The 27535-nt window shown below is 55.5% G+C and overlaps 5 protein-coding genes across 5 annotated transcripts; 1 reads left to right on the forward strand and 4 right to left on the reverse strand.

The window, feature by feature from the left end:
* Positions 1-2001: 2001 nt before the first annotated feature.
* On the reverse strand, positions 2002-5289 carry LOC306951359 (aryl-hydrocarbon-interacting protein-like 1; the record flags this gene model as incomplete). Its single annotated transcript, XM_079541846.1, has 7 exons — positions 2002-2715; positions 3115-3362; positions 3737-3878; positions 3971-4147; positions 4213-4401; positions 4505-4684; positions 5194-5289. 7 exons carry the CDS (start codon positions 5287-5289, stop codon positions 2002-2004), a joined length of 1746 nt encoding a protein of 581 aa, XP_079397972.1.
* An 888-nt stretch (positions 5290-6177) lies between these two features.
* TAF7L (TATA-box binding protein associated factor 7 like) lies at positions 6178-11187 on the reverse strand (the record flags this gene model as incomplete). The annotated part of the gene is made up of 11 exons (XM_079542022.1): positions 6178-6222; positions 6369-6428; positions 6700-6812; positions 6897-7085; positions 7263-7379; positions 7751-7823; positions 8859-8917; positions 9121-9247; positions 9516-9649; positions 9754-9832; positions 11122-11187. 11 exons carry the CDS (start codon positions 11185-11187, stop codon positions 6178-6180), a joined length of 1062 nt encoding a protein of 353 aa, XP_079398148.1.
* Positions 11188-11433: 246 nt separating this feature from the next.
* Positions 11434-13959, forward strand: LOC306951463 (magnesium transporter NIPA2-like; the record flags this gene model as incomplete). The annotated part of the gene is made up of 5 exons (XM_079541966.1): positions 11434-11572; positions 11654-11710; positions 12632-12722; positions 12876-13036; positions 13334-13959. 5 exons carry the CDS (start codon positions 11434-11436, stop codon positions 13957-13959), a joined length of 1074 nt encoding a protein of 357 aa, XP_079398092.1.
* A 2200-nt stretch (positions 13960-16159) lies between these two features.
* TIMM8A (translocase of inner mitochondrial membrane 8A) lies at positions 16160-16711 on the reverse strand (the record flags this gene model as incomplete). Its single annotated transcript, XM_079542109.1, has 2 exons — positions 16160-16321; positions 16589-16711. The coding sequence occupies 2 exons, from the start codon at positions 16709-16711 to the stop codon at positions 16160-16162; spliced, it is 285 nt and encodes a 94-aa protein (XP_079398235.1).
* A 275-nt stretch (positions 16712-16986) lies between these two features.
* BTK (Bruton tyrosine kinase) lies at positions 16987-26999 on the reverse strand (the record flags this gene model as incomplete). The annotated part of the gene is made up of 20 exons (XM_079541893.1): positions 16987-17058; positions 17134-17291; positions 17399-17517; positions 17976-18040; positions 18644-18860; positions 19132-19303; positions 19686-19760; positions 20411-20538; positions 20648-20730; positions 21400-21454; positions 21598-21660; positions 21802-21983; positions 22433-22500; positions 22611-22739; positions 24207-24288; positions 24819-24884; positions 25063-25161; positions 25271-25453; positions 26686-26753; positions 26984-26999. The coding sequence occupies 20 exons, from the start codon at positions 26997-26999 to the stop codon at positions 16987-16989; spliced, it is 2100 nt and encodes a 699-aa protein (XP_079398019.1).
* Positions 27000-27535: the final 536 nt, after the last annotated feature.

Here is a 27535-nt window from a genome sequence, read left to right on the forward strand (position 1 = left end):
GCCTTGTGGATGGGACTCTGAGAGGTGCTGGGTTTGTGGGGTAGGGACGAGCCCGCACCAGAGCTTCAGCCCAACTAGTAGCCTTATCTCGGGAGGATCTTTATAACAGAGCCTTATCATTTAATTTGCATATATTTCTATATATTATATATATATTCTGTACTTAAATACTCTCACGGACTCATGCCATTAAACCCTAACACTGAGTGTAGTTGCACTTCGCTCTCGGTCCAGCCCAACTCCTGCTCCTGCAGGGACCCTTCCCTGTCTTGGTGAGATGATATGGGGGCAGCTTAGGGGGCCAGGCTGGCAGCAGGGCTCTGTCCCACCTGCTGTCCTGGGGAGCATCCTGGGGGCTGCCAGGATGTTGGGCTGTGATGTAGGATCAGGGGCTGCGTTATGTCGAGAAAGCTGCAGAGTCAGGTGCTGTGGGTGCCCCGCAGTGGGAGAGGGTTGGAATGGATAGAAAGGAGCAGCCTTTGGGCACGCCAGGGTGCAGGGAAGGCTGTGTGTTTGTGCATCTCTGCGTGCCGCAGGGATGGGGCTTTGGCTGTGCTGGATGTGCTGTGTTTGAGGAGGGCTGTTGGACCAAGGCAGCATGCTGGGGAGCAGGGAGCTGCGTGCTGTGGGGTTGGCACTTTGGCAAAGGCGTGAAGCAATGGGGGAGGTGTGGGCCTGGTGGGTGGCACACGGTGCCAGCATCCCAATGGTCTGTGGGTCGCTGTCCTGGGGAGAGGATGGAGGTGTTGGGTTGGCCGTAGCACAAGGTGAGAGCTGCTTGCAGTGCCCCAGGGAGGGATGCTGACATGGCAACAGGTATATGGCACCCTTGGAGTATGGCTACTGCACAAGATCAGGGCGTCCCCATAAAAAGAGAAAGGCGGAATTATGGCAAACTGGTGCAGATCCTCACTGTAGGGAGCTGTGTGCCTGCCCTGTGGGCTGTGGGTGCAGGTTTTGGGCTGTGCTGAGGGCAGCAGGGAGGAATGTGGGCGGGCTGACGCTCTGATAACCACGTACTGCTGTCCTGGCTGCTGCTCTCCACCTCTGCTCTGGAAAGAGAATAAATTTGTATTTATACTGAGCCTCCGGTGTGCGTGCCGGCCTCTTCTTTCCATGCTGTTTTCCACTGTACCCCCAGAGCCAGAGCAACGCCTGGTGCTGTGCCATCCTGGAACAGGCCTTCCTGCAGGGCCAAGGACATCCCTCTGCTCAGTGTCACCGCCGGGGCAGAGCAGAAACTGCGAGCAGAGCCGCGGGCAACCTGGCTGCAGCTGCATCCCCTGCCCACCATCTGCATCCGTCCTCTTCCAGCAAGTCTGGGGCCATGCAGCAGCTGGGACGCTGGCTGTGCAAGGATGGTACCAGAGAGGAGGAGGTGACAGCAGGGACCCTTGGTGGGCAGTCCTCTCCCTCTGCCTTTTCAGGCTGCAGCTTCTCTCCCTGGTTTTCTATCCCACGTCCAGTGTCCATAGTGAAGTCCCGGCTGCGGGCCAACCCAGGGTTCTGAGACCTCCATCCCAACACACAGCCTTGACCGATGGTGGAAGGCTGATGTGTATGGGTCGATGGTGCCAGGTTGTGGCAGGGGAGTGTTGGGGCAGCTCTCACACCAGAGCTGCAGCCCTGAAAGGAGTTTAAAGTACCTTCCCTCCCACCCCTGTGCTGCAGGCTTCAGTGCATGGCAGGAGCTGGGGGCTGTGATCAGGGATGCCAGGAATGTCCAGGAACAGATCCAGCACGCGGTGCCAGGGAAGAGACTTTATTTCTCAGCCAACAGAGCTCAGCAGGACCTGGCTGGAGGCTGAGTGGTGATTTGGGGCAGGGGAGGCAGCAGGAGCTGCCAGGCCCAGTGGAAGAACAGCATTGTTTCTGTGTCACTGCAATGTCCCCAATCTGTGGGAAATGGGATCCTGGCAGCACTGCAGTCCCTCTGCCCCTGCTTTGCCTCCCGTGGGCAGCCTTGCACCCTGTCCCCCATTCAGCAGCAACCATCCCCACTCAGGCCTGCCTGTGCCCCATTGCAGGGGCCTCAAGCTCTTTGCTCTCCCTGCACTGTTCCAGGGGTGCCCCCAGTCCTGAGGTTGCACCACCCCTTTCCTCAACTGGTGTGAGGTAGGGGGGTGTTTCTGTTCCCCCATCCAGCTCCTCATCTGCACCCAATGGCCCAGCCTGAAGCACTGCTCCATTGGTTATGTTGGTGGAGGGGAGGTTCTCTGCTTGCTGTCCCCCACAGCTGCCCTTCCCCAGCTCCCCCTGGAATGTCCCCTGGTCCAAACATGCAGGTGCCTGCTCTGCCGCTCTGCCTGACTCCTCCCCAGCCACGCTCTTTGCACCAGTTCTGTTAGCCCCACCAGCTTCCTTCCCCAGCATGAGCTCTCTTTTGTCTGATTCCTCACATTGCCCTTCAGCCAGCTTTTCCATCTCTGCTGCTGAGTTCTCCTCTGCTACTTTCTCCTTCTCTTCTTCCTTCTCCACTGTCTCTTCCACCGTCTCTTTCTTCCCTTCTTGTTTCTCCACCACTGCCTCCACTTCTTCTACCCCATCCTCCTCCTCCACATTCCCCACCTCTTCTTCCCCCTCTACTGCCTCCTTCCTTTCCTCCTCCTCCTCCTCCACCTTCCCCATCTCTTCTTCCCCCTTCTCTCTCTCCTTCCTTTCCTCCTTCTCCTCCCCCGTGTCTTCTTCCCTCTCCACTGTCTCCTCCCTTTCCTCCTCCTCTTCCACTGCCTCTTTCTTCCCTTTTTGTTCCTCCTCCATTGTCTTCTCCTTTTCCTCCTCCTCTGCCTCTTTAACCACTTCTTCTTCCTTCTCCACTATTTCTTTTCCCTCCTCCTCCACCATTACTTTTCCTTCCTCCTCCTCTACTACCTCCTCCTCTTCCCATCCCTCCACCCCTCTCTCTTCCCCACAGCTCTCCAGCTCTGCCTTACAGACACCCAGCTTTACTTCCCCAACCTGTCCCACCCCATTTCCCACCACTTCAGCCTCCCCTCGGGCTGTTCCTCTTCCCCATGCTTCCTTTCCACATCCATCCCCAGCCATTCCTTGTTCTCCTTCACCAACCCCGACTTCTCCCATTCCCAAGCCCCGCTCCCCTCCACGGCACCCAACCTCCTCCTGCTGCTTCCCACCCATGCCAGCCCTCCCCCCCCGGGGCTGCTGGAAGAGCCCCTGATAACGTTTCCGATCCTCCACATGCTTCTTCCTCATCCTCTCCCCCAGCAGCTTCAGCTCCTTCTTGACGGCGGCCGCCATGGCGGGGTCGAGGTGGGCCACGCGTAGGAAATCCTCCCGCGCCTCTCGCTCGTTCCACACGGCCGCGTGCGCCTTCGCCCGTTTGAAATAGGCCTTGGCATTGTCTGTGGGATGGGGCCACTGGGGTCATTGGAGCCCCCAGGACCCCAGGTACCAACACGGGTGTGGGGAGGTGGTGTGGATGCTCCTGTGGGTAAGGGTACCTCGGGGAGCTGGGGACCACGAGGAAGGAGAAACTGGTCATGGGGGTACCTCTGTGGGTAAGGGACTTAAGGAACGTTTGGAGAGCACTGTGGTGGGCTGGGGGATCAGGGGACATGGGTGCAGGTGTCATTGTGGATGAGGGAACCTGGCTGAAATGGGACACCATGGGATCCAGAGGACAGGAGCACCGTCGTGGGCACCAGGCATATGTGAGCTGTAGGGCAAGTCCCAGGGGCCACGAGCACACTGTGGGGTACTCAGGGCATATGGGTACCGTTGTGTTTCTGGAGCAGCTCCGTGGTGTGCTCCAGCACCTCGTAGTACTCTCCCAGCTCCAGTTGACACTGGCAATAGTTGAGCACCAGCGGTGTGACCAGGCTCTCCAGCTTCAGCCAGCCTTCCTCCCATGGCTTCTCCTACCCAATGGGGCATCATGGAGGTGCTCATCCCCTTATGGGGGACTAACTGGCCAAGGAAGGGCCAGCAGGGATGGCGGGAGGTGGCCCACCTTGGCCTGGAGGTTCCTCAGGCAGATGACAGCCTCCTGGTACTTCTCGGCTGCGCGCTGGAAGTCCTTTTGGAGGACGAGGCGGTTCCCCTCGCTGTGCAGCACAGGCACGGCCGCCAGCTTCTCCTCCTTGCTCATGGCCCAGGTGTCACGTTTGTAGGCTGAGGGCTCCTCCACCTGTGTGGGCAGTGGGCACTGAGCCCCTTCCCCGTCCGTTCCCCATCACCCTGCCCTCCCCTTACCCGGAACAGCTCCATGATGAAGATGAGGGGCTGAGGTGTCCGCTGCAGTTCATCCAGGTCATCGTAACCCGTGCTGTGGTAGTCAAACATGTTGCCCATGCCGCAGCGGTGCTTCTGCCCTTCCAGGGGGTCCCGGCCCTCCGCGATCCTCCGCATGCCCTTGGAGACCAGGGCGTACATCCCTGTGTGCTGCAAAGGGATGGAGGCCAAGGCAATGCCACACGTCTTCGGGCTGCACAGCCCAATGCGGGATGCAGATGGCACTCATCGTACCCCTGGACCCCTCACTCACGATGGCATCGCACCAGAACTCCGCAACCTCCCCCGTCCTCATGGAGCAGAGCAGTGTCTCCCAGATCTCAATCTTGAACATCTTGCCCACGATGATCTCCATGGGCATGCCGGCCTCCCGGCTGTCATCGATCACCGTCCGCTCAAAGTTGTCCTTCAGTGTCTGGAAGTGGAAAGTGATCTGCCCCCCAAAAAAGCGTGGTGGTGACAGGGTGGCCTCGTGCTTGGCCTTGGGGCAGGTCTATGGGATAGGAACCCCCCGCCATGGGGCCAAGACATGAGGACAAGCCTGCTGCTGGTGCGATGCAGGTTGGATTGGCAGCTCTCCATCTACAGCGAGGAGACTGTGCCTCCTACCCTCAACTCAGACAGAAAGCAGCTGGTGGAGCATCGTAATGCTCATCAGTGCCAGATCTGGCTGCTTCCCTTGGGTACCCCTTTTTAAGTCGGCTCCAGGACCTCATGGCATCCACACAGATCTGTCCATTTGATATGGCCTGAGGCTTTTAGAAACCCTATTGGCCCCTCCACTCCCATTTGATGTGTCAGGGAAAGGAGAAGGATTTCCAGCACCCCATCATGGCTGCTGAGCCCCACCATTCCTGGCAGAGCGGCGATGGGCAAGGAGGGAGGTGTCAGAGCTGCTCCCTTCTCTCTTGGGGCTCTGGGATAACAACCAACACGATTTACCTTGCTCCCATCCTGGAACTTCGGCAGCTCCCCTCGGCCTCCGTGCAGGATCTTCTTTCTGACCCCTTCCACATTCAGCAGGTACGTTTCCTCCATGGCTGCCCCCAGGACAGGTCCCACACATGCACGCACCCGTGTGCGCCCAGGGCCTCCCCAGGCTCAGCGTTCTCCTCGAGGCAGCTCCCTTTCCAGACTACAGGCATGTCATCTCCCAGAGCTGCCACCAGCCTCCTGCTTTCTGTGCTGGCTGCACCCACGCTACAGCAGCCCTTTCCCCTTCCTCAGCACGCAGGATAACACTGTCCCAACGTGATGCACTCTGTTGTGTTCTGCCAGCTGCCAAATGGAACTGCCTTTCTAATCCTCTTCCCACCCTGCCAGGTTAATCTGGGATTTGCCTGCCTATTCTGTGAGGAATTAAAGAAACTCCCTAATCAGGAGAACCTCCTTCCTTACGCAGCCTGAGAGTGTGCAGGGTCCCCTTTGCACACAGTTTCCCTTTGACCCAGCTGTGCACAGAGCGTTCTGGTGGAAGGAACCCAGCAGTGCCAGGGGAAGCACGAGCCAGGTGGCAAGCTAACAAGCGGCAGTGCTAGCCTGTCCCTTGGGGAATACAGAGGAACAGAAACGGGTTGGAGATGGTCCTTTATTGAGTCTGGTTTGCAGACAAGCATTTCCCAAATTCCGCGACAAGTTCCCATCACATTCAAGACTCAACAAAGTGCACAGAGCTGCACCACATTGACCCAGGGAGAACCAAATCCCTTTTGAATCTTTACAGCAACTCCCAAGCATTTGGTTGCTCTCACAGGCCTAATTCTACAGCCAAGCTCAGCACAAGGCACGTAGGAGCAGCACTGGACACAGAACCTCTTGCACTGCCCTAAACTGCAGCAGTGACTGCAGCAAGACTTCAGCATGGGATTGAGCACTTCCAGCTCTGCTTGCTTCCACGTGCCCTGCTGCTCTGGTCAGGTCCATGCCTCACTTCTCCATGAGGGACTCCAGCTGCTCCTGCAGAGATGTCATCTGGGAAGAAGGAGAAAGGTGTCACAGAAACAAAGGGCTGGGCCTCCTTGTGCTGCAGAGTGGCTGCAGACCTTCCACCTGCAGTAGCGGCTGCTTTGCCTGCACACTGCAGGGAAGCGTGCCCTCCACTGGGGGAGCTCCCTCACCTGCTGCTTCTCTCGCTCTTCCTGCTGTTTGAACTCATCCAGCACAGCTTGGAGACGGGTCTACGGAGACAAAAACACCGGACCACAATTCTCAAAACGCTCTGTGAACGGCTGCTGGTACGTCAAACAGTGCAGTGACTCCCAAACCCTCATCTCCTGCAGTTTCACAGATTGCTTTGCCTCCATGGGAAGATGCAGGAATGTATGGTCACAGCACAATTATTTTTAAGCCAGCATGCAAATGCCCCTGGCTTCCATGGTTTTTTCAGGACACCGCTCGAATCAGTCTATTAAACAAGTGACTTAGAAGAGACCCCGGGAGGCCTCTCACCTTGAGGGCTAGGTTCTCTACTTTCATGATGAGATCTTCCTGGCGCTTCCTCCTGTCCTGGGTCTCCTGGAGTTTACTCTTCAGGTTGTCAATCTGTTTCTGGATGCCCATGACTGGAAAAGAGTGAGCAGAGACCTGCAGTACAGGCCGAGCTGCCCGGCACCCCAATGATTCTGCAGCATTGCCACCTGACTCACCTATCTGGTTGGATCCCTCATTCTCCTGCTGCTGCCCATCGGATTCATTTGGTTTGTCCTGCAGCTGCCTTTCCAAGTCCTCCTCGGTGTCCATGATGTTCAGGTCTTCATCATCGTGATGATCCCGCTCATCTTCATCTTCACTGCTGCTGCTGATGTCATTGAATATCTCCCGCAGTTCGTCGTGTTCTAAAGAGTGAAGAATGGAAGAGGAAGAACGGAGCTGACAAACAGCCCAGCACCCTGTGCCTGTCATGGGCACCGTCAATACATGGTGTCCATCTCAGCACTGCCCTCCCTCCTTTGGACACTTCCACCCCCATCGGGTTTTACCTCATAAAGACACAGCGGCCCTCCCCACTGTACCTGAGGAGCCATGGCCTTGTTTATGTCCTGACATCCCTGGGGAAGAAATGTCCAGGCTCGTGAGCGAACCATGGTTGTCCACTTCTTTTGTTTCATCTTCAGCAATGACTTCCCAGCCTGACAGTTGGAGCGGATGAGTCAAGGAAAAAATGAATGGGAAAGGTGCAGAAAGCCAAAAACTGCAGCTCATCACCCACTGCAACAGGCACGGCCTCGCAGTTATGAATACCCACACTGAGCCCACCTTTTTGAAGACCTGCCCTCTACTGTTACTGAAGTTCCTGCTCAGTGCAAGGAAGGTCACCAGGAAGATACAATAAGCTTCGAAAAAGGCAAAAATAAAGTTCACTTCAGTGACATACTGATTTTACCTCCTAACCTCTGACACCCACAGAGCTGAACTCAGCTCTCTTCACAACCCCCAGATCATTCATACAGCCTCACCCCCCCCCCCCCAACCCAAGCTTCTTTTCCTCCTGAAAGGATACGGACACTGACAGCTTCAGCATCGGTGCTCAGGAGACGCTTCACCTCCTTCTCCACATCAGGAGATTCAATGTACTGCATCAGAGAGGGGAAAGAACAGGCAATCCATCAAACAACTGGTGCAGGGAGCTGTGTGCTGCCCAGCTCCTATCCCCAACCTCCGGACACAGCTCAAGCCTCTCTTCTCTTATTCCTTCCACTCGACCTTCGCTCACGCTCCACCCGAAAAGTGATTTATGCACCTCCAGAACAGTGATCCATATTTTTCAGTGCACATCTCCCTGCTGGGTTGTATGCTCTCACTCTTCTACTACTCTGATGCACCCATCAACAGAACTCCCGAAATAAGGCTTCCTATGTGCATACTGAAAGTGCTCAAAGTGCCATTCACTGATGGATGGTCATCTCAAGCTTCCCATCTCTCTCAAAAGGAGGTTTCATTTGTCACTTTTAAATCAGCCGTGTATCTTAAGGTAGTGACAGCCAATCTCTCTCGAGGGCTATACGACTGCCTGAAATAATTTGTTTCCCAAATGTCATGCAAAATATCACTCCGCTGTGTTCTCAGAAACTGCAAAGCAGAGAGCAGTTCTTCCCAGCCTCATGGTGCTGCATCTCCCCAACACCTTTCCTGGCTTATGCGTTTGTACTGAGGCAGTCTCTGAGCTCCATCTGTTGTCACTCCCCCAGCTGAAATAACAGCTATTCTATTTGTAGTGCCTGCTTGCTGGGGAAGCAAACGAGCCATGCATAGAGAGAAGATTTCAGCTGGGAAAGCAGGAATGAGTGAAGTCTTACTTCCATGCAACCCTTTCTTCTCTGAGAGCAGGAAGAGATGCACTGTGACAAAGCAGCCACAAGAACAGAGTCCAGCAGTTCTCAGCACAGAGCATTTTCCCACTTCAGGGGCATTTTGGAAACACAGGAGAAACATCCAAGGAAGGCTTTAAGTACACTCGCCTGCTTTCTCCCTCATCTCTGGCAAGGAAACATGTGAAGCAATGCTAAGACACTCTTTAGGACGGACAGATAGTTACAGCTCCAGTGTCTCTGCCTTCTGATTCTTTGGTTATTGCACCTGCACCAGTCAGCACGAGAGAAACAACTCACCTTCTTCTTAGCTGTCTTCCGAAATCGTCTCTTCCGTACATTTTTCAGGGGAAGAGTAACTGCAACAGAGCAGATTGCGTGTGTCAGGCAGATGGCCTAAGGAGAGAGCTGGGTCTGGCAAACCTGATCTGCCAAGAGGGAGATGTTCCCTTCAGGAACCCAGACAGCACTAAAAGCAGAGCAGCAGCACAGCCAGCACCCAGCAGAGCTGTGGGGATGTTGGGGCTGTGGGATGGAGAGCGCTGGCAGAGCCTCTACTCACTGCCATGGTTCCAGATGAATTTCTTCTCTCGGTCCTTGTCCTTTTTTTTGTTTGCCTTGGGGTCAGTACTCACAGTCTGCTCTTCCAAAGGAGGGTAGAGATCACCATCCACGGTGCAAACAAGCATCTGAAACCCCCATATAAACACAAAGGTTGCATATGGCAATGCAAGGACAAAAGGACGTAAAAGCTTTGCTGGAACATGAACAGGGGCTGCCAGAGGGATTCACAGGCACAATCGAAATCCAAACATCAAGGCTGTTTCTGAACTACCAATATGACAATACAGAAACTGGCCATGTTATACAGGGCATCAATCTATCCGAGTGTACACAGGTTTACTCAGAGAGAGGAGCAAGCAAGGAGCTGCTGAGGCAGGCAAGAACAGCCCATACCTGGCAAATATCTGCTGTCTTATAGAAGGTTTTCTTATCGATGGTTTTTAAGCTCTCAATGATGCAGGGCAGGTCCACCAGCTTGGCTGCCAGCGGCACTCGATCCACACGAACGATCCCATGGCGCCCATCAGCTGTGGAAAGCCACAGGACAGGTTAGTTGGGAAGGTTGGAGAGGAGGAAAAACAGTGTCCCAGAAGCAGCAGTGAGGCACTGGCACAGGCTGCCTCTCACTCACCGTGCAGCTCAATGGTGAGTCTGTCTTTCAGGTTGACGCTCCCGGACTGAACTGCTCTCCTCACAGTGGAGGCATATTCCTGAAATGATTGGGCAGGGTTATGCTGGGACCTGGGGGGTTGCTGCCCTTAAAGCCACTGAAGGATTGTGTCCAGTCTAGGTTAGACATTAGGAGGAAGTTTTTCACCCACAGGGTGGTGAGGCACTGGCACAGGTTGCCCAAGGAGGCTGTGGATGCCCCATCCCTGCAGGCATTCAAGGCCAGGCTGGATGTGGCTCTGGGCAGCCTGGGCTGCTGGTTAGTGACCTGCACACAGCAGGGGTTGGAAATGATGAGCATTGTGCTCCTTTTCAACCCAGGCCATTCTGTGAGTCTATGATACCCAGCTTTAAACAACACTGTCAACCCAAGGCAGAAAAACAATTCTAAAAGCCAGCCTACAATCTGCAGGGAAAGCTGTACCCTCCTCCAAGAATCATGCATTAATCTCACAGGCCCACTACTCCTTGTGTGCCTCTTCCCCTCAAGAAAAATGAAGCTGGGACAGCACTGTGAGGCCCTGACAGTGAAATCCTGCACAGCAGCTGGGGGTACAGCTGCTCTTAGCATCCTCATGTGGTCTCATGATCCACAGCCTCACGTTAAGCACATGCAAAACAGTGTTAAGCGTGCTGACAGCAATAACCACTAATGACTTATCATTTGGTAATCATAGGATGGCTTGCATTGGAAGGGACCTCAAAGCCCACCCAGTTGCAACCCATTGCCATGGGCTGGCTGCCCCCCAGCAGCTCAAGGCACCCAGGGCACCTCCAGGAATGGGGCACCCACAGCTCCATGCAGCAATGCAGGGCCTCACCACCCTCTGAGCAAAGGATTTCCTCCAGGCATCCAACCAAAATCTCCCCTCTTTTAGTTTTAAACCATTCCCCTTTGTCCTATCACTGTGCGGAGTCAATTCTCCTCCTGTTTGTGAGCTCCCCCAACTGCAGGGAGGTCTCCCCAGAGCCCCTTCCTCCCCAGGCCGAGCACCCCCAGCTCTCAGCCTGTCCTATAGCAGAGCTGCTCCAACCTGTGAGCACCTCGCTCCCATCTCCAGACCCTTCTTGCTCTGGGAGCCCCGGGTCCGCTCACAGCACTCCATACAGCGCTTTACAAGGGCAGAGCAGAGGGTAACAACCCTCCCCTCCGTCTGCCAGCCCTCTTTAGGACGCAGCCCAGCACGCAATCGGCAGGCACACACTGCTGCCTCGCAGGGCTCTCTCCCAGCCCCGTTATCCCCTCTTTCACCCCGTTCAGCCCCACGGAGCCCCGCGCTCCGCTCTGCAGCAGTAGGGCTGTTGGGACGGAGCGGACAGCGGCGCTCACCGGCGGCAGCCGCAGCACGAATTGGCTCTCCAGCTCATGCGGAGCGTCGTCCTTGCTCTTACTCATCCTTTTTGCCTCTCGCCTTAAAGGAAACAACAAGATCGAGCCGAGAACTCCACGGCTGGAAGCGGATCCATAAAAGCGCCGGGCCCGGCCTGGCTCCCGACGCAACCCTCAGCTCCGGCCGCCGCTCCGCGCAACGCCGGGCGGGGCGATGCCGGGGCGGAGCGCCGTGTGCCGTCCGGGCTGCTCGCAGCCCCGCACCGCCCGTTCCGTGCTGGGGGAAAGCCATCGCGGCGGACCGGAGGCACCATGGGGCCGGCGGGAGGTCGGCACGGCTTTTACGTGGGGTTGGGGTTGGCTTTGGCTTCCAGCGTCTTCATCGGGGGCAGCTTTATCCTGAAGAAGAAGGGGCTGCTCCGCCTGTGCGGCCGCGGTCGTCCCAGGGCAGGTACGGCCCGAGCCGACTCCGAGCGGGGGTCCGCCTGCGGCTGCGCGGCGCCTTCATTGCCGCGTCCGTTTCTCCCCGCAGGGCACGGAGGGCACGCGTACCTGCGGGAGTGGCTGTGGTGGGCAGGGCTGCTGTGCAGTGAGTACCGAGAGCTCGGGAAAGGCTGAGCAGCAGGATTGAACCCAGCGCCGAAGGGGGGAGGAGGGACGCCGGGAGAGGGGCTGTGCCTCTGCTCTGCCCTCCTGAGGTCCCGCGTTGCATCCAGAACGCAGGAAGGGTCAGGAGGAACCCACGAGGATGCTCGAGGGTTGGAGCGGCTCTGCTGCGGGGAAGGGCTGGGAGCTGGGAGTGCTCGGCCTGTGCTCCGAGGGGATTTCCCTGCAGCCGTCGTGCACGGTGCTGCCCGGAGCCGGGCTGCGCATCCCTCTGGTGCCCGGCTGGCTGAGTGCTGGGCAGCAGGGGATGGGAACTGGCTGACCTTTGAGGTCCCTTTCAACCCAGCCATCCTAGGATTGCTGAACTGTTTGATTTTTTTACCTCCTGAACGTGTGGGGATGTTGATCTAATTATAACTCTAAATTATTTTGAAGCCCTGCTAAATAGGAACCGAGGAACTGGTCTGACTGGGTTGAGTCAGTGCTCCTGACCCTGCCCAAACCCTGCAGTCAGGTGATGCTCATCAGCACGGCAGCTAACACTGATCCAGCAGCTCGGCTGCATGCTTGTCAAACGTGACACTTGATTTACCCTGCAAAAAGCCCTAAGAACCTTTCCAGCAGAGATTAACTTAGAAAAAGTAATGAGCCAAAGCTCCTTTCAGCTTTGAGGACATGTAAAGGTGTTCCTCTTGTTATTGCTTAGCTGGATGGCCACGTGTGGCTGGGGATAACCACGCGTCAGCAGGAGCCTCCTGTGTCCTAGAGGGAAAAGCTTCGGCTTGTTCTGGCTGGCACTGTCCTCTCCTGGTTGCACATGGGAAATCTTCTGCCTGCACATACATTTGTATTACACTGAACTGCTCTTTACTCTGATGTTCACCTGACAGAGTTTCTCTTGCAGTGGGAATTGGAGAAGCAGCAAATTTTGCTGCCTATGCCTTTGCCCCTGCAACGCTGGTAACTCCGCTGGGTGCTCTGAGTGTCCTCGTTAGGTAAGCAGCCTCAGAACCATCCTTACCTCACCTACCACCCTAAATGGTGAAAGCTGCTCTGCTTTCCTCTGTCTCTTCCCTCAGATATTCCATTCCTAACTGCTAGGCCTTTCTTGTTTTGTTTGTTGTTGTTGTTTTGATTTGATTTTTCAGTGCGGTTCTGTCTTCCACCTTCCTGAATGAGCAGCTGAATGTTCATGGCAAGATTGGCTGTGTCCTAAGCATCCTGGGCTCCACGGTGATGGTAATCCACGCTCCTCAGGAAGAAGAGGTTTCCAGCCTGGAGTCGATGGCAGAGAAGCTGAAAGATCCAGGTAGCTAAACGAAAGGCATCATGTCAATTTCAGACTTGGAAATAACAGTCCTGGGGAGGGAACAGCTTGACTAGACCGATGGGGACTCTCTTTCCCACCACACCCTGCAGCATTTAGCTTTCTGCTGCCCTCCTGCACGGTGCTCCTGTAGGGCTGTGCCCCCCCCTTCTTGGTCAGCATGCCCCCAGCAGCTAGTAATGCCCTAGGTTCTGGGTGTGCCACTGCCCTGCTTGTTGTTCTGTCACTGGGACTACTGTTCTCCATTCTGATAGAGCCTTTAATTATTCTTTCTCCAAGGATTCATTGTGTTTGCTGTGTGCGTCCTGGTGAGCTCCCTCCTGCTCATCTTTGTGGCTGGACCCCGTTACGGACGGAGCAACGTCTTGGTTTATGTTTTGGTCTGCTCTGCCATCGGCTCACTTTCTGTATCGTGTGTCAAAGGCTTGGGGATTGCCCTGAAAGAACTGTTTGCTGGGAAGCCAGTCCTGAAAGAACCGCTGGGCTGGGTGCTTCTGGTGTGCCTGGTGATCTGCATCAGCGTGCAGATCAACTACCTGAACAAAGCCCTGGATATCTTCAACACATCCGTGGTCACTCCCATTTACTATGTGCTGTTCACCACCTCAGTCATGACGTGTTCTGCCATCCTCTTCAAGGAGTGGCAACACATGGTGCTAGACAACATCATTGGCACCATCAGCGGCTTCCTCACCATCGTGTCCGGCATCTTCCTCCTTCATGCCTTCAGGGACGTGCCCTTCAGCCCAGACCTCCTGCCCCTCTTCCTGCAGCAAGGCAGGGCAGACCTGCGCACGGCATGGAGGGGCGCGGACAGACATCAGTCGTGTCAGCACCAGCCTCTTCTGCCCTCCGAGGACAAAAGCTCTCAGAGCACAGAAGAGGAGGAAGGTGAAAGTGTATGAGGGAGCTTCTGAAGTGCTGTCAGCTCCAGCCAGCGAGCAGCTCCACAAGGTGCAAGGTTGAACGTGCTGCATTGGATGCTGCTAGGTACTTCGGTGTGTGCAGTGCTAGCAGTCGCTTTCTGCCTGCCTTGGGTGTGTGATCAGTGTGACCTCCCACCGTCTGGGAGCTGGCAGGGACTGCATCCTTCCTGTAACATCCTTCATTGTTACAGACACGAGTGCTGAGAACTTCCCTGCTGCCAGGACCCAGTGCCTCTTCAGCTTTCGTGAGGGATTGATCTGCCCTTGCCAGGATCTGCTTGGTTGCACAGAGGCCTGCAGCACTAACATGGTGCTAATAACCCTTACTGAAGACAAGGGCTGGGGAAGCCTCCGAGCATTTTTTTTTTTTTAAGAATACTTATTTTGTCACTGTTAATCTTCTAACGTGGTGCTGATATGATGTGGATAGAAGACAAGTGCCTGCCCTTAAGGATGACATACCCAGAGTGGTACTTCAAAAATTCTTCTGTAAACTGCTGGTTCGGCTCACTGTTAGAATTTATTTACAGGTTCACATCCAAGAGAAGAATACAGCCAAGACTGGAGAACTTCAGTGGTGCTGCCCTGTGATGTTCTGGCTCTTACAGAGGGGATCATGCATCTGTTGTGCAGGCTGATGATGCACCTGCATACAGCATTAAAGCCAGCAGTGTTCAGTTACCAGGAAGCTGGAGATGCGTTTGTACCAGGAGCTGGGCCAGCACAGAGGGGCATGAAGGATTGCAGGGGTAGGAGGAATGATGCGGGTGCCTGAGAGAAACTCAGGGCAGAGATGGAAGGGAGAATGGCTCACAGTGGGGACAGGAGGGACCTAACAGTCTTTAGCTATTGAGGTAAGCTTTGGAAAGATGGGCAGATAGCTGTATCCTTGCAGGTTAGTATATGCATAGCTCTATTTAACTCATTCTGAATCACTCCTAGGAAGGCTGCTGGCTACAAGACACCCATTAGATGCTGCACACACCCCATCCAGCCACCCATGGCAAACTGTCATGCACAGAACCACTTTGTGAGGTTTCTCTGTGAGAGCTCCAAGCCACATGTTAGTAACGTGGGTCACTCCGTGATTCCCACAGCCAGGCTGTCTGCAAACAGCGCTGAAACACCGCGTTTCAGAAGGTGAGTTAATAGGTGCTGGTTGTTTTTCCAGTTAGAAGCTCTGTGTAATTTCCTAGGGGCAAAAGTCCAGAAGACACAGCCGCAGGCTGCCCTCCAGTAATCCCCACAAATAAAGGTGCAGGTAGTTACAAAGCAGCTGGCTATATTTTTCCTGTAGTTGGGCTCTCTGTAGAAACTATACAAGGAAGCAGGTTCTGTTAACCCTTAAAGGAGGAAGGGGAAAGGCCACAAACGTGAGCTTTGATTCATAGGACCAAATATGTTGAGCAACAAATCAGAATTCACAGCAGGTTGCCTACCCAGAAGACAATTATTCCCCTTCTCTTCTAATTTTGCAAATAAATAAAATCACCGTGAAGGAGAAGGAATTACAAGAATGCCATATTTCCATTTTTCAGTGATCATCTACCTGAACAAAGGAGAATTTCGTGTTAAAAATTTCACCCACTTAATATTTATTACATTGACTGAGAGAAAGCAATGAATGGAGCAAGTCAGTATCGAGAGAGCCGTGCTGCAATTTGAAAGTTTGTCACTTGGCCACATGAATGACTCTGGGGAAGCCTTGAAATGTCTTCCAGCAGTGACACTGCCAGGGATGTTCACCATGCCCAGCAGCTCTCCTCTTTAGGGGTGCCTGTGCTGGTGCAGTCCTGCTGCTCTCCTTCTGCACAGCCATGGGGACTGCGCAGTGGGTTGGTTTTGTGCAATGGAGGTGTGTGCAGCACTGTTTTAAGGCAGCAGTGGCATGCTTAGTGCTGGGAGCAACCCCACCACCACCACCACCTCATGCATGACACCTGCAGCCCCTGTGTCCCAGTGTGAAGATGCTTCCTGGTGATTGGGGATGGGCGCAGCACAACACCGCGCTGAAGAGCGGGCGGATCTGTTATGGGCTCTCATCTGGCTGGCTGCAGCTTTCACAAAACCGTCATTTAATTAAACCCTACGCCCTGGAGCTGACCTCGGCTTGTCGGGGCAGCAGAGGGATGGGCGCAGGGTGCAGCAGGGCCGTCCCACCCCCCGTTTTTGGGGCCGCTCAGTCAGACAGGCTCTCCGAGAAGGCCGATTTGGATTTCTGCGTCTGTTCCAGCCGGTTCAGGATGAACTGACTGGTGTCGATGAAACGCTCCACGCAGTTCACGAAGCACGTCTCAGCCCGGCTGTCCAGCTTCGGCCCGGGCTTGTCCATGCACTTCTCCTGTGGAGCAGTGGCTGCATTGGATCCGGGGGTGCAGCACTGCGCCCATTATTTCCCCCTTCAAACTCCCGCTCTTCCACCTCAGCCTCCCCTCCCCGGAACAACCCCTGGAGCTCTCCTCGAATCCCAAACCCCGAGATAGAGGGCTTTCGCCGTGCCCCCATCCCCCTCCTCCCCACAGGATGAGGCCCGGCCCACCCCACCCCACCGCCTCCTTAGGTTAACCGGAGCCGCTGCGCCCTCCCGCCCTCCCAGCTCTCGCCGTACCCAGCAGAGCTCGGTCATCTGGTGCACCAGCTGCTGGAACCGCTGTTTCTGAGTCTCCACCTCGATGAAGCGCTGGAGCTGCGGGTCGGCTCCCCCCAGCCCGCCGCCGGACGGCGCCTCCATGCCGCCGCCGCCACGACCTTCACGTGCCGCGCCGCACTGCGACCGCGCATGCGTACGCCCACCCCCTTACTTCCGCCCGCCCTCCCCTTACTTCCGCCCGTGCTGCGCATGCTCAGCGTCGGTAGGCCCGGAGCCGTTAGGAGGGATTTATTGAGGGGTTCTGTGGGGCTCCTCAGCCCGCGCTGTGCGCACAGCGGCTGCCCAGGTGCCGTCCCGTTTCCCCGGCCCGTTAGTTCCAGCCACCGGCACCGGGAAGGGAGGGCTGCTGGGGATGGTCACGGCTCTTCGTCTGTGATGTCCACGATGCTGCCCAGCAGCGCGGTGAAGGTGGGGCGCTCCTCGGCCTTCTGCGGGGCGAGAGGAAGGGCTGTGGGCGCCCGCACCGCGCCGTGCCCTCTGCCGGACCCGCAGTGCGCACGTACCTCGTGCCAGCAGCTGTACATGATGGCGTAGACCCGCTCTGAAGCCTGCTGAGGCCTGTAGAGGCGCAGGCCTTGGATGACGTGCTCTGTAGTCTCGCTGTTGTTAAACCTCTCGTAAGGCATCTTTCCCAGAGAGTAAACCTCCCACATCAGCACACCTGTGGTGGGAAACGGCGGGGACACGTGGTAGTGTCCATGTGCAGCGGGCTGCTCACTGCTGCTGGGCCTCCTCCTGCCCCCTGAGTCATTAACCCCGTGCTCTTACCAAACGACCACACGTCGGATTTGCTGCTGAACTTGCTGTACAGGAGAACTTCAGGAGGAGACCACCGAACTGGAAACTTTGACCCCATGGAGCTTGTGTACTCATCATCCAGAACGTATCTGCAGCACATCAACAGATCAGGGCACCTGTCCTCCATTTCACTTCTCACTCATCCATGCAACCAACAAAGCCCGAAAGGAATTTACAGCTTTCAGAGTGATCAGAGTTTGCACTCTGCATGGGTTTCAAAAGGCAAAAATGTCCCTTTGGAGACAAGATTATGTTAGTTGAGAGTGGGAATGAGTGAGGGTGACATAGCGAAAATGGCTTGTGAAAAGAAGGCTGCAGCCAGGAGATGGAGGAAGAAGCAGCAAGAAGACAGTACAACAGGGATGAAGGATGTAGGAAAGGGATGATGGAAGGGTGAAGGAGGTTGAGCCAGACAGATGAAAGACAGGAGAAGGCAGAGGAAAAGCCGAGCTGGAGAACTGTGGGAGAGATAGACAAGAGTGCAGAAGAAACTGACAAAGGCAATAGGAAATCGAGACAGGAAAGTGACACGGATGTATTACCAGACCTGGAAAGGCCAAAATCCGAGACTTTCACAATCCCTTGGTCGTTCACCAAACAGTTGCGAGCAGCCTGTAGATGGAGAGATGGAGGCTGTCATTCCCACCTGCTCCTGCTTCTTTCATCTCCCTGTACCATCTGCAACTTTGCCTCATCCCCATCCATCTAATGCTTTGCCCCATTTTGTCTGACAAGGCAGGACCCTCTAGGCCTCCAATTTATCCATGAAGGGACAATTTCCCTGGTGTGCTTTTGCCTCGACAAAGCAGCATGAGGAGGAGATCAGATACGGCACACAGCAGGACTGCATGCTGGCAATGCCAGCCAGAGGCCTGAAAAACCACAGGCTCAGCTTTACATGGGGATTAAAGCTCCATGCCTGAGCTAGTGAATGCTGCTTGTGTTGCCTGATGCAAAGCTCTGCTGTAGCCAAAAATGCATTCCTGTCCCCAGAAAGCTGCCTAGTCCTTCCCTTTCTGTTAACCCACTGCACAGCAGTGACTTCAGACATGCCATAGTGGGCACCCTGTCTATGCTCAGGTGGGCAGGGAAGCTTGCAGGGATAATCTGAGGCTGTAGATTCCTCTCTTCACACCACTGAATTAGCTGGACCCTGTTGAGGACATGCTGTAGCTACAGCTGAGCTGGAGAGGTGTCCTTTGGCTGCATGCCTACCAGGTCTCGGTGCAGAAACTGCTTGGATTCTAGATACTCCATAGCTTCACAGACATCTTTGCACATTTCCAGCAGCTCAGCAGGCTGGAACCGCCGCTGAGTTTCCCTCAGGAAGTTCAGTAGACAGCCGTTGGCCATGTACTCAGTGATGATGAAGATGGGACGCTGCTTTGTGCAGACCCCATAGAGCTGCACCAGCTTCTCATGAGATAGGTTCCTGTGTTGGGGGCAAGAAGGGCATTTCTGAGCATCTGTAGGGACAAGCTGCGAAAGAAGCATTGCTGAATAAGAAGAAGGAGAATTGGGCAGGGAAGAGTGCTCCTGGAATGCTCACTGCCAAAACCAGCAGAAAGAGTACAGGCTCTCGAAGTGCAGATTCATTCTGCAGTGCATGAAGCCTCCTGATGCTGTCCCTCCAAACCATCTGGGAGTGCAGGTATTCTGACAAGATATGTGCTGCACTGACCTGGGGGCTGCTCACCACTTACATCATGACTTTGGCTTCATCGATAAACTCATCTTCTGACATGGAGCCCTCCCTGATCATCTTGATGGCAACGTTGTATTGGCCTCTCCATTTCCCGTACTTCACCACGCCAAACTGCCCTGTCCCCAGTTCCTTCAGGAAGGTCAGGTCCTTCGGGTCAATCTCCCACGACCCTAGGACAGAGAGTGTGAATATGATGAGTGCCCTTCCTGCAGGCTTCTCCCAGTGATCTGGTCTAGCTGGTCCAAGAAGAGCTCATAAGCACGTGCTGCCTGAAAGAATGTGCTGAAAGACCAGAAGCGTGCCTGAAAAACCATCACAGAAAAATCATGAAGTCCAAGACCTTTTCATCCAGGGGATAGAATTGCAAGTCTCTTGGTTGGTATTGTCCCAGAGAGCCAGGGAGTATTAGGAAGGGATTCCAGGGAACAATGTGGGCCCTGCTGTGGGGAAACGACCGGGAGCTCAGCCCCAAGGAGTTCCTGCAGACAGAGCACCCAAGCACCCTTCAGGCCCTGCAGCCAGGGAAAATTAAGGAAGCCTGAGACAGCTTACCATAGCCCAGGCCAGCTGTGGAAGGGGCACTTTTCTGGTGTCGAGACACGGGATACTTCAGTCTGGATATGAGCCCTGAAACACAGAAAGGTGCACTGCCACACCACGATGTTTCAGCAGAGAATACAGGCCTCCTGCCTTCAGCCCAAGAAAAGGAGGACGCTGTGAAGTCAGTAAAACCTGGTGGCCTCACTCTGTCCCTGTACTTTCTTTGAGCCTGTTACAGCTTGTCCTTGCTTGGAACATTCTTGTTCCAGCTTTTCTTGGACTGCATCCTCCTATCTCCATTCCCTGTTTGAGAGATGCTTTATCATCTGCAAACCCACACTGCTGGGTAGGTTAAGAGGGACAGGTTCATATTTTACTTTTGTCCAGAACGGGATCGATTGAAATTGCATCAGTAAAAGAGAACAATGTTTCTTTACAGCCTAGTGAGGGCTGTGGATGGGAGAACAAAGCATTACTGAAAGATGTGAGGTGAGGGTAGAGGGGAATTCAGGGGAAGGGATGATCGGGGGGGTGTGAAGTTCCCGGGGATTCAGCCATGCAGAGCAGAGGTGTGTTTTCCAGGCTGTTTTGCTCTGCTAAAGCTGCCACTGGGCTGTGCCACAGCAGGGAGATGGTGACTGTACTCCACCTGTGTGGAGCCCAGGTGCTTCCAGTTTATGAGGGGCGTTAGGTTCAGGCTGTGGCTGCAAGCTCTGCCTGCACCCGTGAGCACTCACCGGCAGAGTTGTGCTGATGGTACGTGATGAGCTCTGGGATGGTGTTGAACAGGTGTTTTTCTGCCAGGTAATACTGATTCTGAGGGGTGCAGCATACGACGTAATGGCGGATCACCCCTTGGGGGTCTCTGGAGAAACAGTGCATGGGGTCAGCAGCTTGGGAAGGGCAAGCAGAGAGTGAAAGGTGCCTGGAGGGGCCCTCTGAGATAGCAGCAAGCTATTCTTAGATCCACTTACACAGCAGACTTGGCATAAACAGAGACAGTGTATTTCCCTGTCTTGCTGGTAGAGTCTCGGACAATGAAGCCCCCTTCCTTACCCTAAAAAGAAAAAGGAGGGGGGGGGGGGGAAGATAGGATGGGGTGATTGTGAGGAAGTGAGCACAGCAGGCAAGAGGGACAATCACAGCATGACTGGAGAGGGTGCGGCGAATGAAAGGAGTCCTGCTTGTGGCCCCTGCTTTGGGGCACCTACTGACTTGCTTTCTGGGAGGAGATCACAGTGGAGACAGTTCCTGGGGCTGCTGGGGTAACACAGGCTGCAGGGTTCATTTGTTTGTCCCCCAGGCAGTGCAGGCTAACTATACTGCTGGGCTGCAGTGCTGGGACCATGGGGCTTTCAGCTACCTAAGAAATTTCTGGTCTGGATCCAGCCAGCTCTATTCTCCTTGTCAGCTACAGAAGAAGGGGCAGTCTTGCATCGCTCCTAAATCTACTGGCCCTCAATATCCACTGCATTCAGAAACACATCGTTTCACTGAAGAGAGACTGATTGACCCTGATGGAGATCAGGCCACATGCTCCTCCCTCCCTTTCCAGCTGTGAACATCGAAGGAGCTGTGGGTGCTGGCCTGTTCTCTGGTGGCTTAGAGATGAGCTCAGCTTTCCCCTCCCAGCACAAGCCAGGGCTGGCCCATGCTAGATGTGAGGCGACAGCAGCCTGCAGAAGTCATGTGTGTAGAAGACCCAGACCTGGCAGTCAGCACTAACCTCCTGCTTCAGCAGTTGCTCTGCTTGGCTCCGAGTGATATTCTTTGAGTACCACCTGGAACAGGGAGGGATATAACCATCAGGGAGACCCCCAGGCCAGCCCTGTTCCCATCCTGGCCTGATCCTGGCCCAGAAGTGGATGTAAAAGGTCTCCAACCGAGCACAACTTGCCAGATCACCACACTTTCTCCTACTCACTCATAAATCTCCAGGGAATTGCTGGTTTCGGTGACATAGTTGCTGGGGATGTATCCTTCCCTTCTGCAGGAGAAAATAGTTTGAGAGTCTGAGACCAGTGGGGATTCCCCAGTGTCAGGTGGGGGTCCTTGGGGCTGCCCCAGGAGCAGTGCTGGGATAGGACTCAGCTGCAGGGTGAATGCCATGGACAGTGGGAGCTCTTACCCATTCTTGTCACGGGCTTTCCACCAGGGCAGGTGGCTTTCCTCCAGGATGAGGTACTCCTCACCCTTCTGCAGCTGCAGGTCCTGCACGTTCATTGGCACGTAGTTGTACAGGGCCACCACCTTCTTCATTTCTCCTGCTGCACCGGGGGCTGGCTCAGGGGGCAGGGGCTTCATCACCATCTTCCTCGTGGCAAGGGAGAACAAGGAATGTGGTGAAGCTGGCAAACATGCTATTTCCTGGGCAAAGACCATCCCCAAGCCTGGCCAGGTTAGCACAGCATTCCACTTCAGCTCCCACATATAATTCCAGCAAGAGACTGACCCAACCCAGTGCTTTTTATTGCAACCATTTCCTCTTAGGAGGCCTGTCTTCACCAAAGCTAAATGTCTTCCCTGAACTTTTAGACTTTATCCCATGTCAGGACTACTCTCTCTTCCCAGCTCCCCTGGGGGACTTCTAAGGGGTGAGATCATTTGGTGTTCGCCCAGCTCTTTGGGCTCCATCCCCTGGTTCAAGCCCCTTTGGGCTCTACTTTGACATCCTCCTCCAGAGCCATGCTCTGGTCTATAAAATCCTGCAGACTTTTCTTTCAACACTTTGGAGCAATCCCACATTCACTGGTCCTTACCGCGTCCTCCTCAGGCGTGGGGGGAAGAGGCTTCTTTGTTTTGCGATGTGACCGCCCAGCTTTTAAACCTTCACAATACAAAAAACAAAGGTGAGAACAGATCCCTAGCTGCTATGGGCAGGTGAGAGGTGATCACCAGGGCTGGCCATAGGCAAGGGGAGGGTGCCCGGTGTCTTACTGCCATTCCTGCTCTCCAAGATCTTGCAGCCCATGGCGTTCTTGGCTGTCTGGGAGCAGCACAGGTACTGGCCATCAATCCAGAAGCAGGGGTGGTACTTCTGCACCAGGTCGCTGTTGTATCGGATCACTGCGGCCAAGGAGGGGAGATGTGTGTGACCCCAAGTGCAGAGGATCAGCCCCAGTAAGTCATTTCACTCCCTGTTCTGCCACTGATACGCAGTTACGTGGCCCTTCTGCTTGCGTTTCCCCCTGCTGGTTGCTCTTGCCTCTCTGCCACAGCAACGCTAACCCTGTGCCACCAAGCTGCTAGCTGGAGGAGGGCCAGTCCTTCCCTTTCAGATTTGATCAAAGCTCTTCAGCAGCTCTGCAAAGGGACACGAGCACATCTGGAGGGCCAGGTCCTGCTGCAACCACTCCTCCTGCCAGCTGATATGTCCAGCATCCCCCAGGCTGCTGAGGTCCACAACTCACAGATCTTCTGAGCCTTTTTTTTTTTTTCTTTCCAGAAATGCTGGGCCTGGCTTTCCTGCAGGCAGGGCAGAATGCTGCTACCATCCCCTGCCTGCTCAGCAACCTTCCTTGCTGGGAGATTGCTCCCTCTCCAAGCAGGCACCAACCGGCTTCCTGCTGCTCATCCCCAAGCCGTGGGGACACTTGGATGTTCCTAAATGCCACCTCAGCATGATGGCCTGCACTGTCTCCACTGCCTGCAGAGAGCCCTGTCTCTTCAGGAAGCAGGATGTGGGCATCCCAGCAGCAAACAGCCAGCATTTTCTCTCTCTCTTTCCCTGCAGATTCTGCAATGGCTTCCACTGCCACCACACCGTCCTCTTGGAGTGGGGAAGTGGGGCTGGGGCTGGCAGCCAGGCAGAGCAGCAGGGCTCTTGTGAGATAACTGACTTCCTCGTTATCAGCCCGCTCTGCTTCCTCCTCACTCAGGCAAACTTCCCTGGGTCAATTTGAGCAGCTAATCTAACCCCACCAGCACAAAGCCACAGAAATATACACACACACAGACACACAGGCAGCTCCATCAGATTTTGGCTGACCACAAACAGCCCAGCCTCTCTGTGCAGCGCTGCAGCAAGGCGTTCCCAGCTCGAGGAGAGAGCAGCTCTACAGCAAAGCATCAGCTCAGCAGCATCACACGGGGCTTGGGATGAGCTGGGAGATGGTCCAGGCTCCTAATATGCTTTTTGTCCTCATTTCCTTCCTAATGCAATGGGGGCTCTACCCTCCCCTTGTGTACTGGTGGAGCTCTGTGGCCACATCTGCCATTTCCTCCAGCTCTCAGTGACTTCTGAAGTTGCTCGAACTGCTTTGGAGCAGGTTTGTGGGATGGCAAGATGCCTCAGACGATGCTGTAGGAATCAGTAGGAGGTGAGCGCCCCTCTCCCCAGGCTCGTGGCAGCACAGGGATGGCACAAATGATGCAAGCAGGGGAATAGCCCTCATGATTTCGCTCGTCATGGGAGCACTTTCTGATAGAGCTCTCTTCCGCAGATATGGGATATCGTAACCACGAGGCAGCGAGCCCCCGGAAACCCAGCGCTCTGAGTCACGCCGCACGCGCAGCTGGGTGCCCAAAACTCACCGCTCTTCAGCTGATGGATCCAGCGTTTGCGCAGCTCCTCTGTCGGGGAGAAGACATAGAGGGGCCCCTCGTCATACACCACCTGTAGACAATGTGCTCAGCGCAGGGCCGTGGCTCATGGGGGGAAATAGGAGAGCGGAGGCTTGCAGCCAGCCAGAGCATTCAATGAGGAGCAAAAGCCGTGCCGCTGCGTGCTGGCCCCGTGGTGCTCATGGAACCGTGACGGAGATGTTATAAATAAGCCCCTTCCCCTGAGACTTTCCACTTCCTTCTCTGACTTTCATTGTGCTGGGGGCCGTGTGGGGTGACAGTGAGCAACTGGGTTGGGGGCTGAGCGAGCAAATAGCATCCATCCCTCCAGTACTGGCCAGGACACTGAAAACTGCAGGACAAAGCTCAGAGCCGGCATCCATCTCCTTTTCCAGAGAGCTGCCCGATTCCTCACTGCCCATGAAGGCTCAGCAGCCTGCCCCACGCAGCAGCAGGGTGTCCCCAAAATGATGCTGTGCTTGTCCTCAAGTCTCCCTGCTCTTCTCACCCCTGCTGCAATGCCAGCTCCTGCCCTGCAGCCAGATGGAGCAGAAAGGTGAAGTGAGCACGATGAGAACTCACCTGAAAGGGGTAGGGGAACCGCTCAATGATGGAGATCTGCTCCATGTTGTAATCCTCCCCTTTCTTCTGGAAGAGAGAGGGAGAGATGGACACTGACATCCTGCAGCTCAGCTCACAGCCCTTGCCCTCTCCTGCCCCGTGCTCTGCGTTGGGCTGGCCATCAGTACAATTTGTGTGCACAGAGCCCCGTGCCAGACAGCACTGCCCCAGCAACAGCACAGGGAACAGCAGCAGGGATGCTCACCGGGACCTGCCGCTCAGGGGGAGGGTTGTTTTCGGGCACCACCGTCTCCACACAGGTGATCTTCTCAATGTCCACCGAGCCCTTCTTGCTGCCTCGGCGCTGCAAGAGACGAGATTGGTTTGAATGATCCCCAAAGTGGGAACCTGGGGAAACCCTCATCCCCATGCTTTGTGCTGGTGAGAGACCGCCAGCAGCCCCACAGACTCACCCCTCGCTCAAAGTCATACTCGTAGTAGGACAGCTTGCTCTCTGTCAGCAGGAACAGGCGCTTCTTGAAGTTGAGGGGAGATGTTTTCTTCTTCTGCTGCGAGCGCTTCAAGAAGATGCTCTCCAGGATGATGCTGGCCATGTCAGCCACCCCAGCTGCCTCCTCGCCGTGCTCACAGGGTTGCTGTGTGCAGGGTGACACTGACACTGCTCTTGCTCAGCCCAAAACCTGCCTGCAGCCAGACCTCACACACATACAGGGTATTTATGGGGTCACCTCTCCCTGTTGCTTCCTTCTTGAGATGCCATGGTGAGGACCAAGCTGCCAGCCTACAGGCTCCAGCTTCAGCTGGGTGCTGGTGGCTAGATGGGAGGGAGCTGAGGAGGCTGTGGCAAACGCCGCCTCGGGGAGGAGCACAGAGGCCAAGCTGTGACACCCAGCACCCTCCCTCCTCCTCTCAGCACCGCTGTGTTTGTGTGGGCTGTTTCCTCCCACTGAGCTGCCTGGGCTCTGCCTTGCACAAGGGACAGCTGTGGGGAGGAGGTCCACGAAAAAACAGGGGTCGGTCCTGGCCCTAAATGCCTGCAGTGCTGTGCTGCCAAGAGCAAAGAAGGCTCTAGAGCCATCCTTCCCCCCCTCTGCCCAGGGAGCCTGCAGGAGTGCACAGACAATGCTGAACTCCCTTCCCCATGTGAGCTAGGCTCAAAGCATTTCCTTTAGCCATCACACAGAGGTGCTTAAATCCTTCTGCAGCCTCCATCAGCACAGGTCCTGACCCTCTCCAGGAGTGGGTCTGGATGTCTGTAGCACCCTGTGGCTGAAGGTGTGAGCTGCTCCCATGGAGGGCTGTAACCAGCTCCCGGTCCCACTGCTGAGCCGCACAGAGCCACTACTGATCCGTGCCCCTCAGTACCTTCTCTGTGCTTTCTACCCCTTCACTTCAAGTTTGTTCTCTTTTCGCTGGAGAATTGGGGTCAAGCTCCCTGTTACACAACTGTGCAGCCCACCTGCTCACCACAGGGACCACAAGGGGACCAGAGGTCCCTACATGGCTCTGTCCACTGTGCCTCTCCCACGGCATGCCCAGCAGGGGGGCAGGAACAGGGCGTCCCTCCCATCTTCTCCAATGCCCAGTCCCTCACCACAGAACCTTGTGGCAGCAAACCAGCCCTGTGTGCTTGCAGACAATGGTGCTCCCCCACCCCGGGGCTCCCCCTGTCCTCCCTCTGTGGGCCCCATTGCTTAGGGTTCTTTGGGTGGTTTAAAAATAAAAACAACTTAAAAATAATGGGTTATCTGAAGAACCAGCAGCCTCTGGCTGATCCAGGGATGAGGGCTGAGGGAACTGGGGACAGGGCAGGTGGCTGCAGTGGCCACTGACTGGCCCACAGGCCATCAGATGCAGGGAGCCTTACCTTGTGTTGCAGCAACTGTGTCACCCCCAGCAGCGGTGGGCAGAATGGACAGGTCCTCACTGTGTCCTCTGGCATGGTGACACCAGGGATGAAAGGATGGTGAGTGTCACAGAAGGATGCTCTGACCCATCACAGTGCAGTCTCCCTGTCCCCAGAGCAGCCTCCCCATGTCTGACCCAGCACATTCCTCCCCAGCTGCCCCTCTCTGCCAGGTGTGTAGTAGGGACAAGGAAGGGGTCGATGCGTGCAGGGCCACCAGACCCCATCCCTGTGCTGGTGGCTGCCCGGCAGTACTCACCTCCCCAGTCAGCCATCGCTGCCTCACTGCAACAGCAGAGGTGGCGAGCGGGTGAGCAAAGGCGTCCCCCCTAGATAACGTGACTTCCTGCCACTGTCACACCTCGGACAGAAGTGCATTGACGTGGCCACTGTGCTCAGTGCCACCAGAACTACACACTGTTGGGGTGTTGAAGCAGGGAGGAGAGCTGCAGCAGGCAACCCTGCACAATGGCTGGACAGGAGCTGGGATTCAGCGTGCAAAGGCACTGCCAGCACCCCCACCCCCTGCTCCAGTGCACTCCAGCACTCACAGATCACCCCCACTCCCTGCTCTGTGCAGCCCCAGTGCCACCAGCACCCAGCCAGCACCCTGACAGGTGGTTCCAGCACACTCCTAGCACCCACAAACCACCCCGACTCCCTGTTCTGGCATAGCCCCACAGCCCCCAGCTCTGATACACCCAGGGCCCTGCGCCCCACGTCCTCGTGGCAGCAGGATGGATGCCGCCAGCTCAGAGTGCATCCAGGCCTCATGGCCCAAACGGTGCTGCTTGTCGTGGCACACCGCAGC

Source organism: Tetrao urogallus, assembly GCF_951394365.1.
Source record: "Tetrao urogallus genome assembly, chromosome: 13".
NCBI lineage: Eukaryota > Metazoa > Chordata > Aves > Galliformes > Phasianidae > Tetrao > Tetrao urogallus.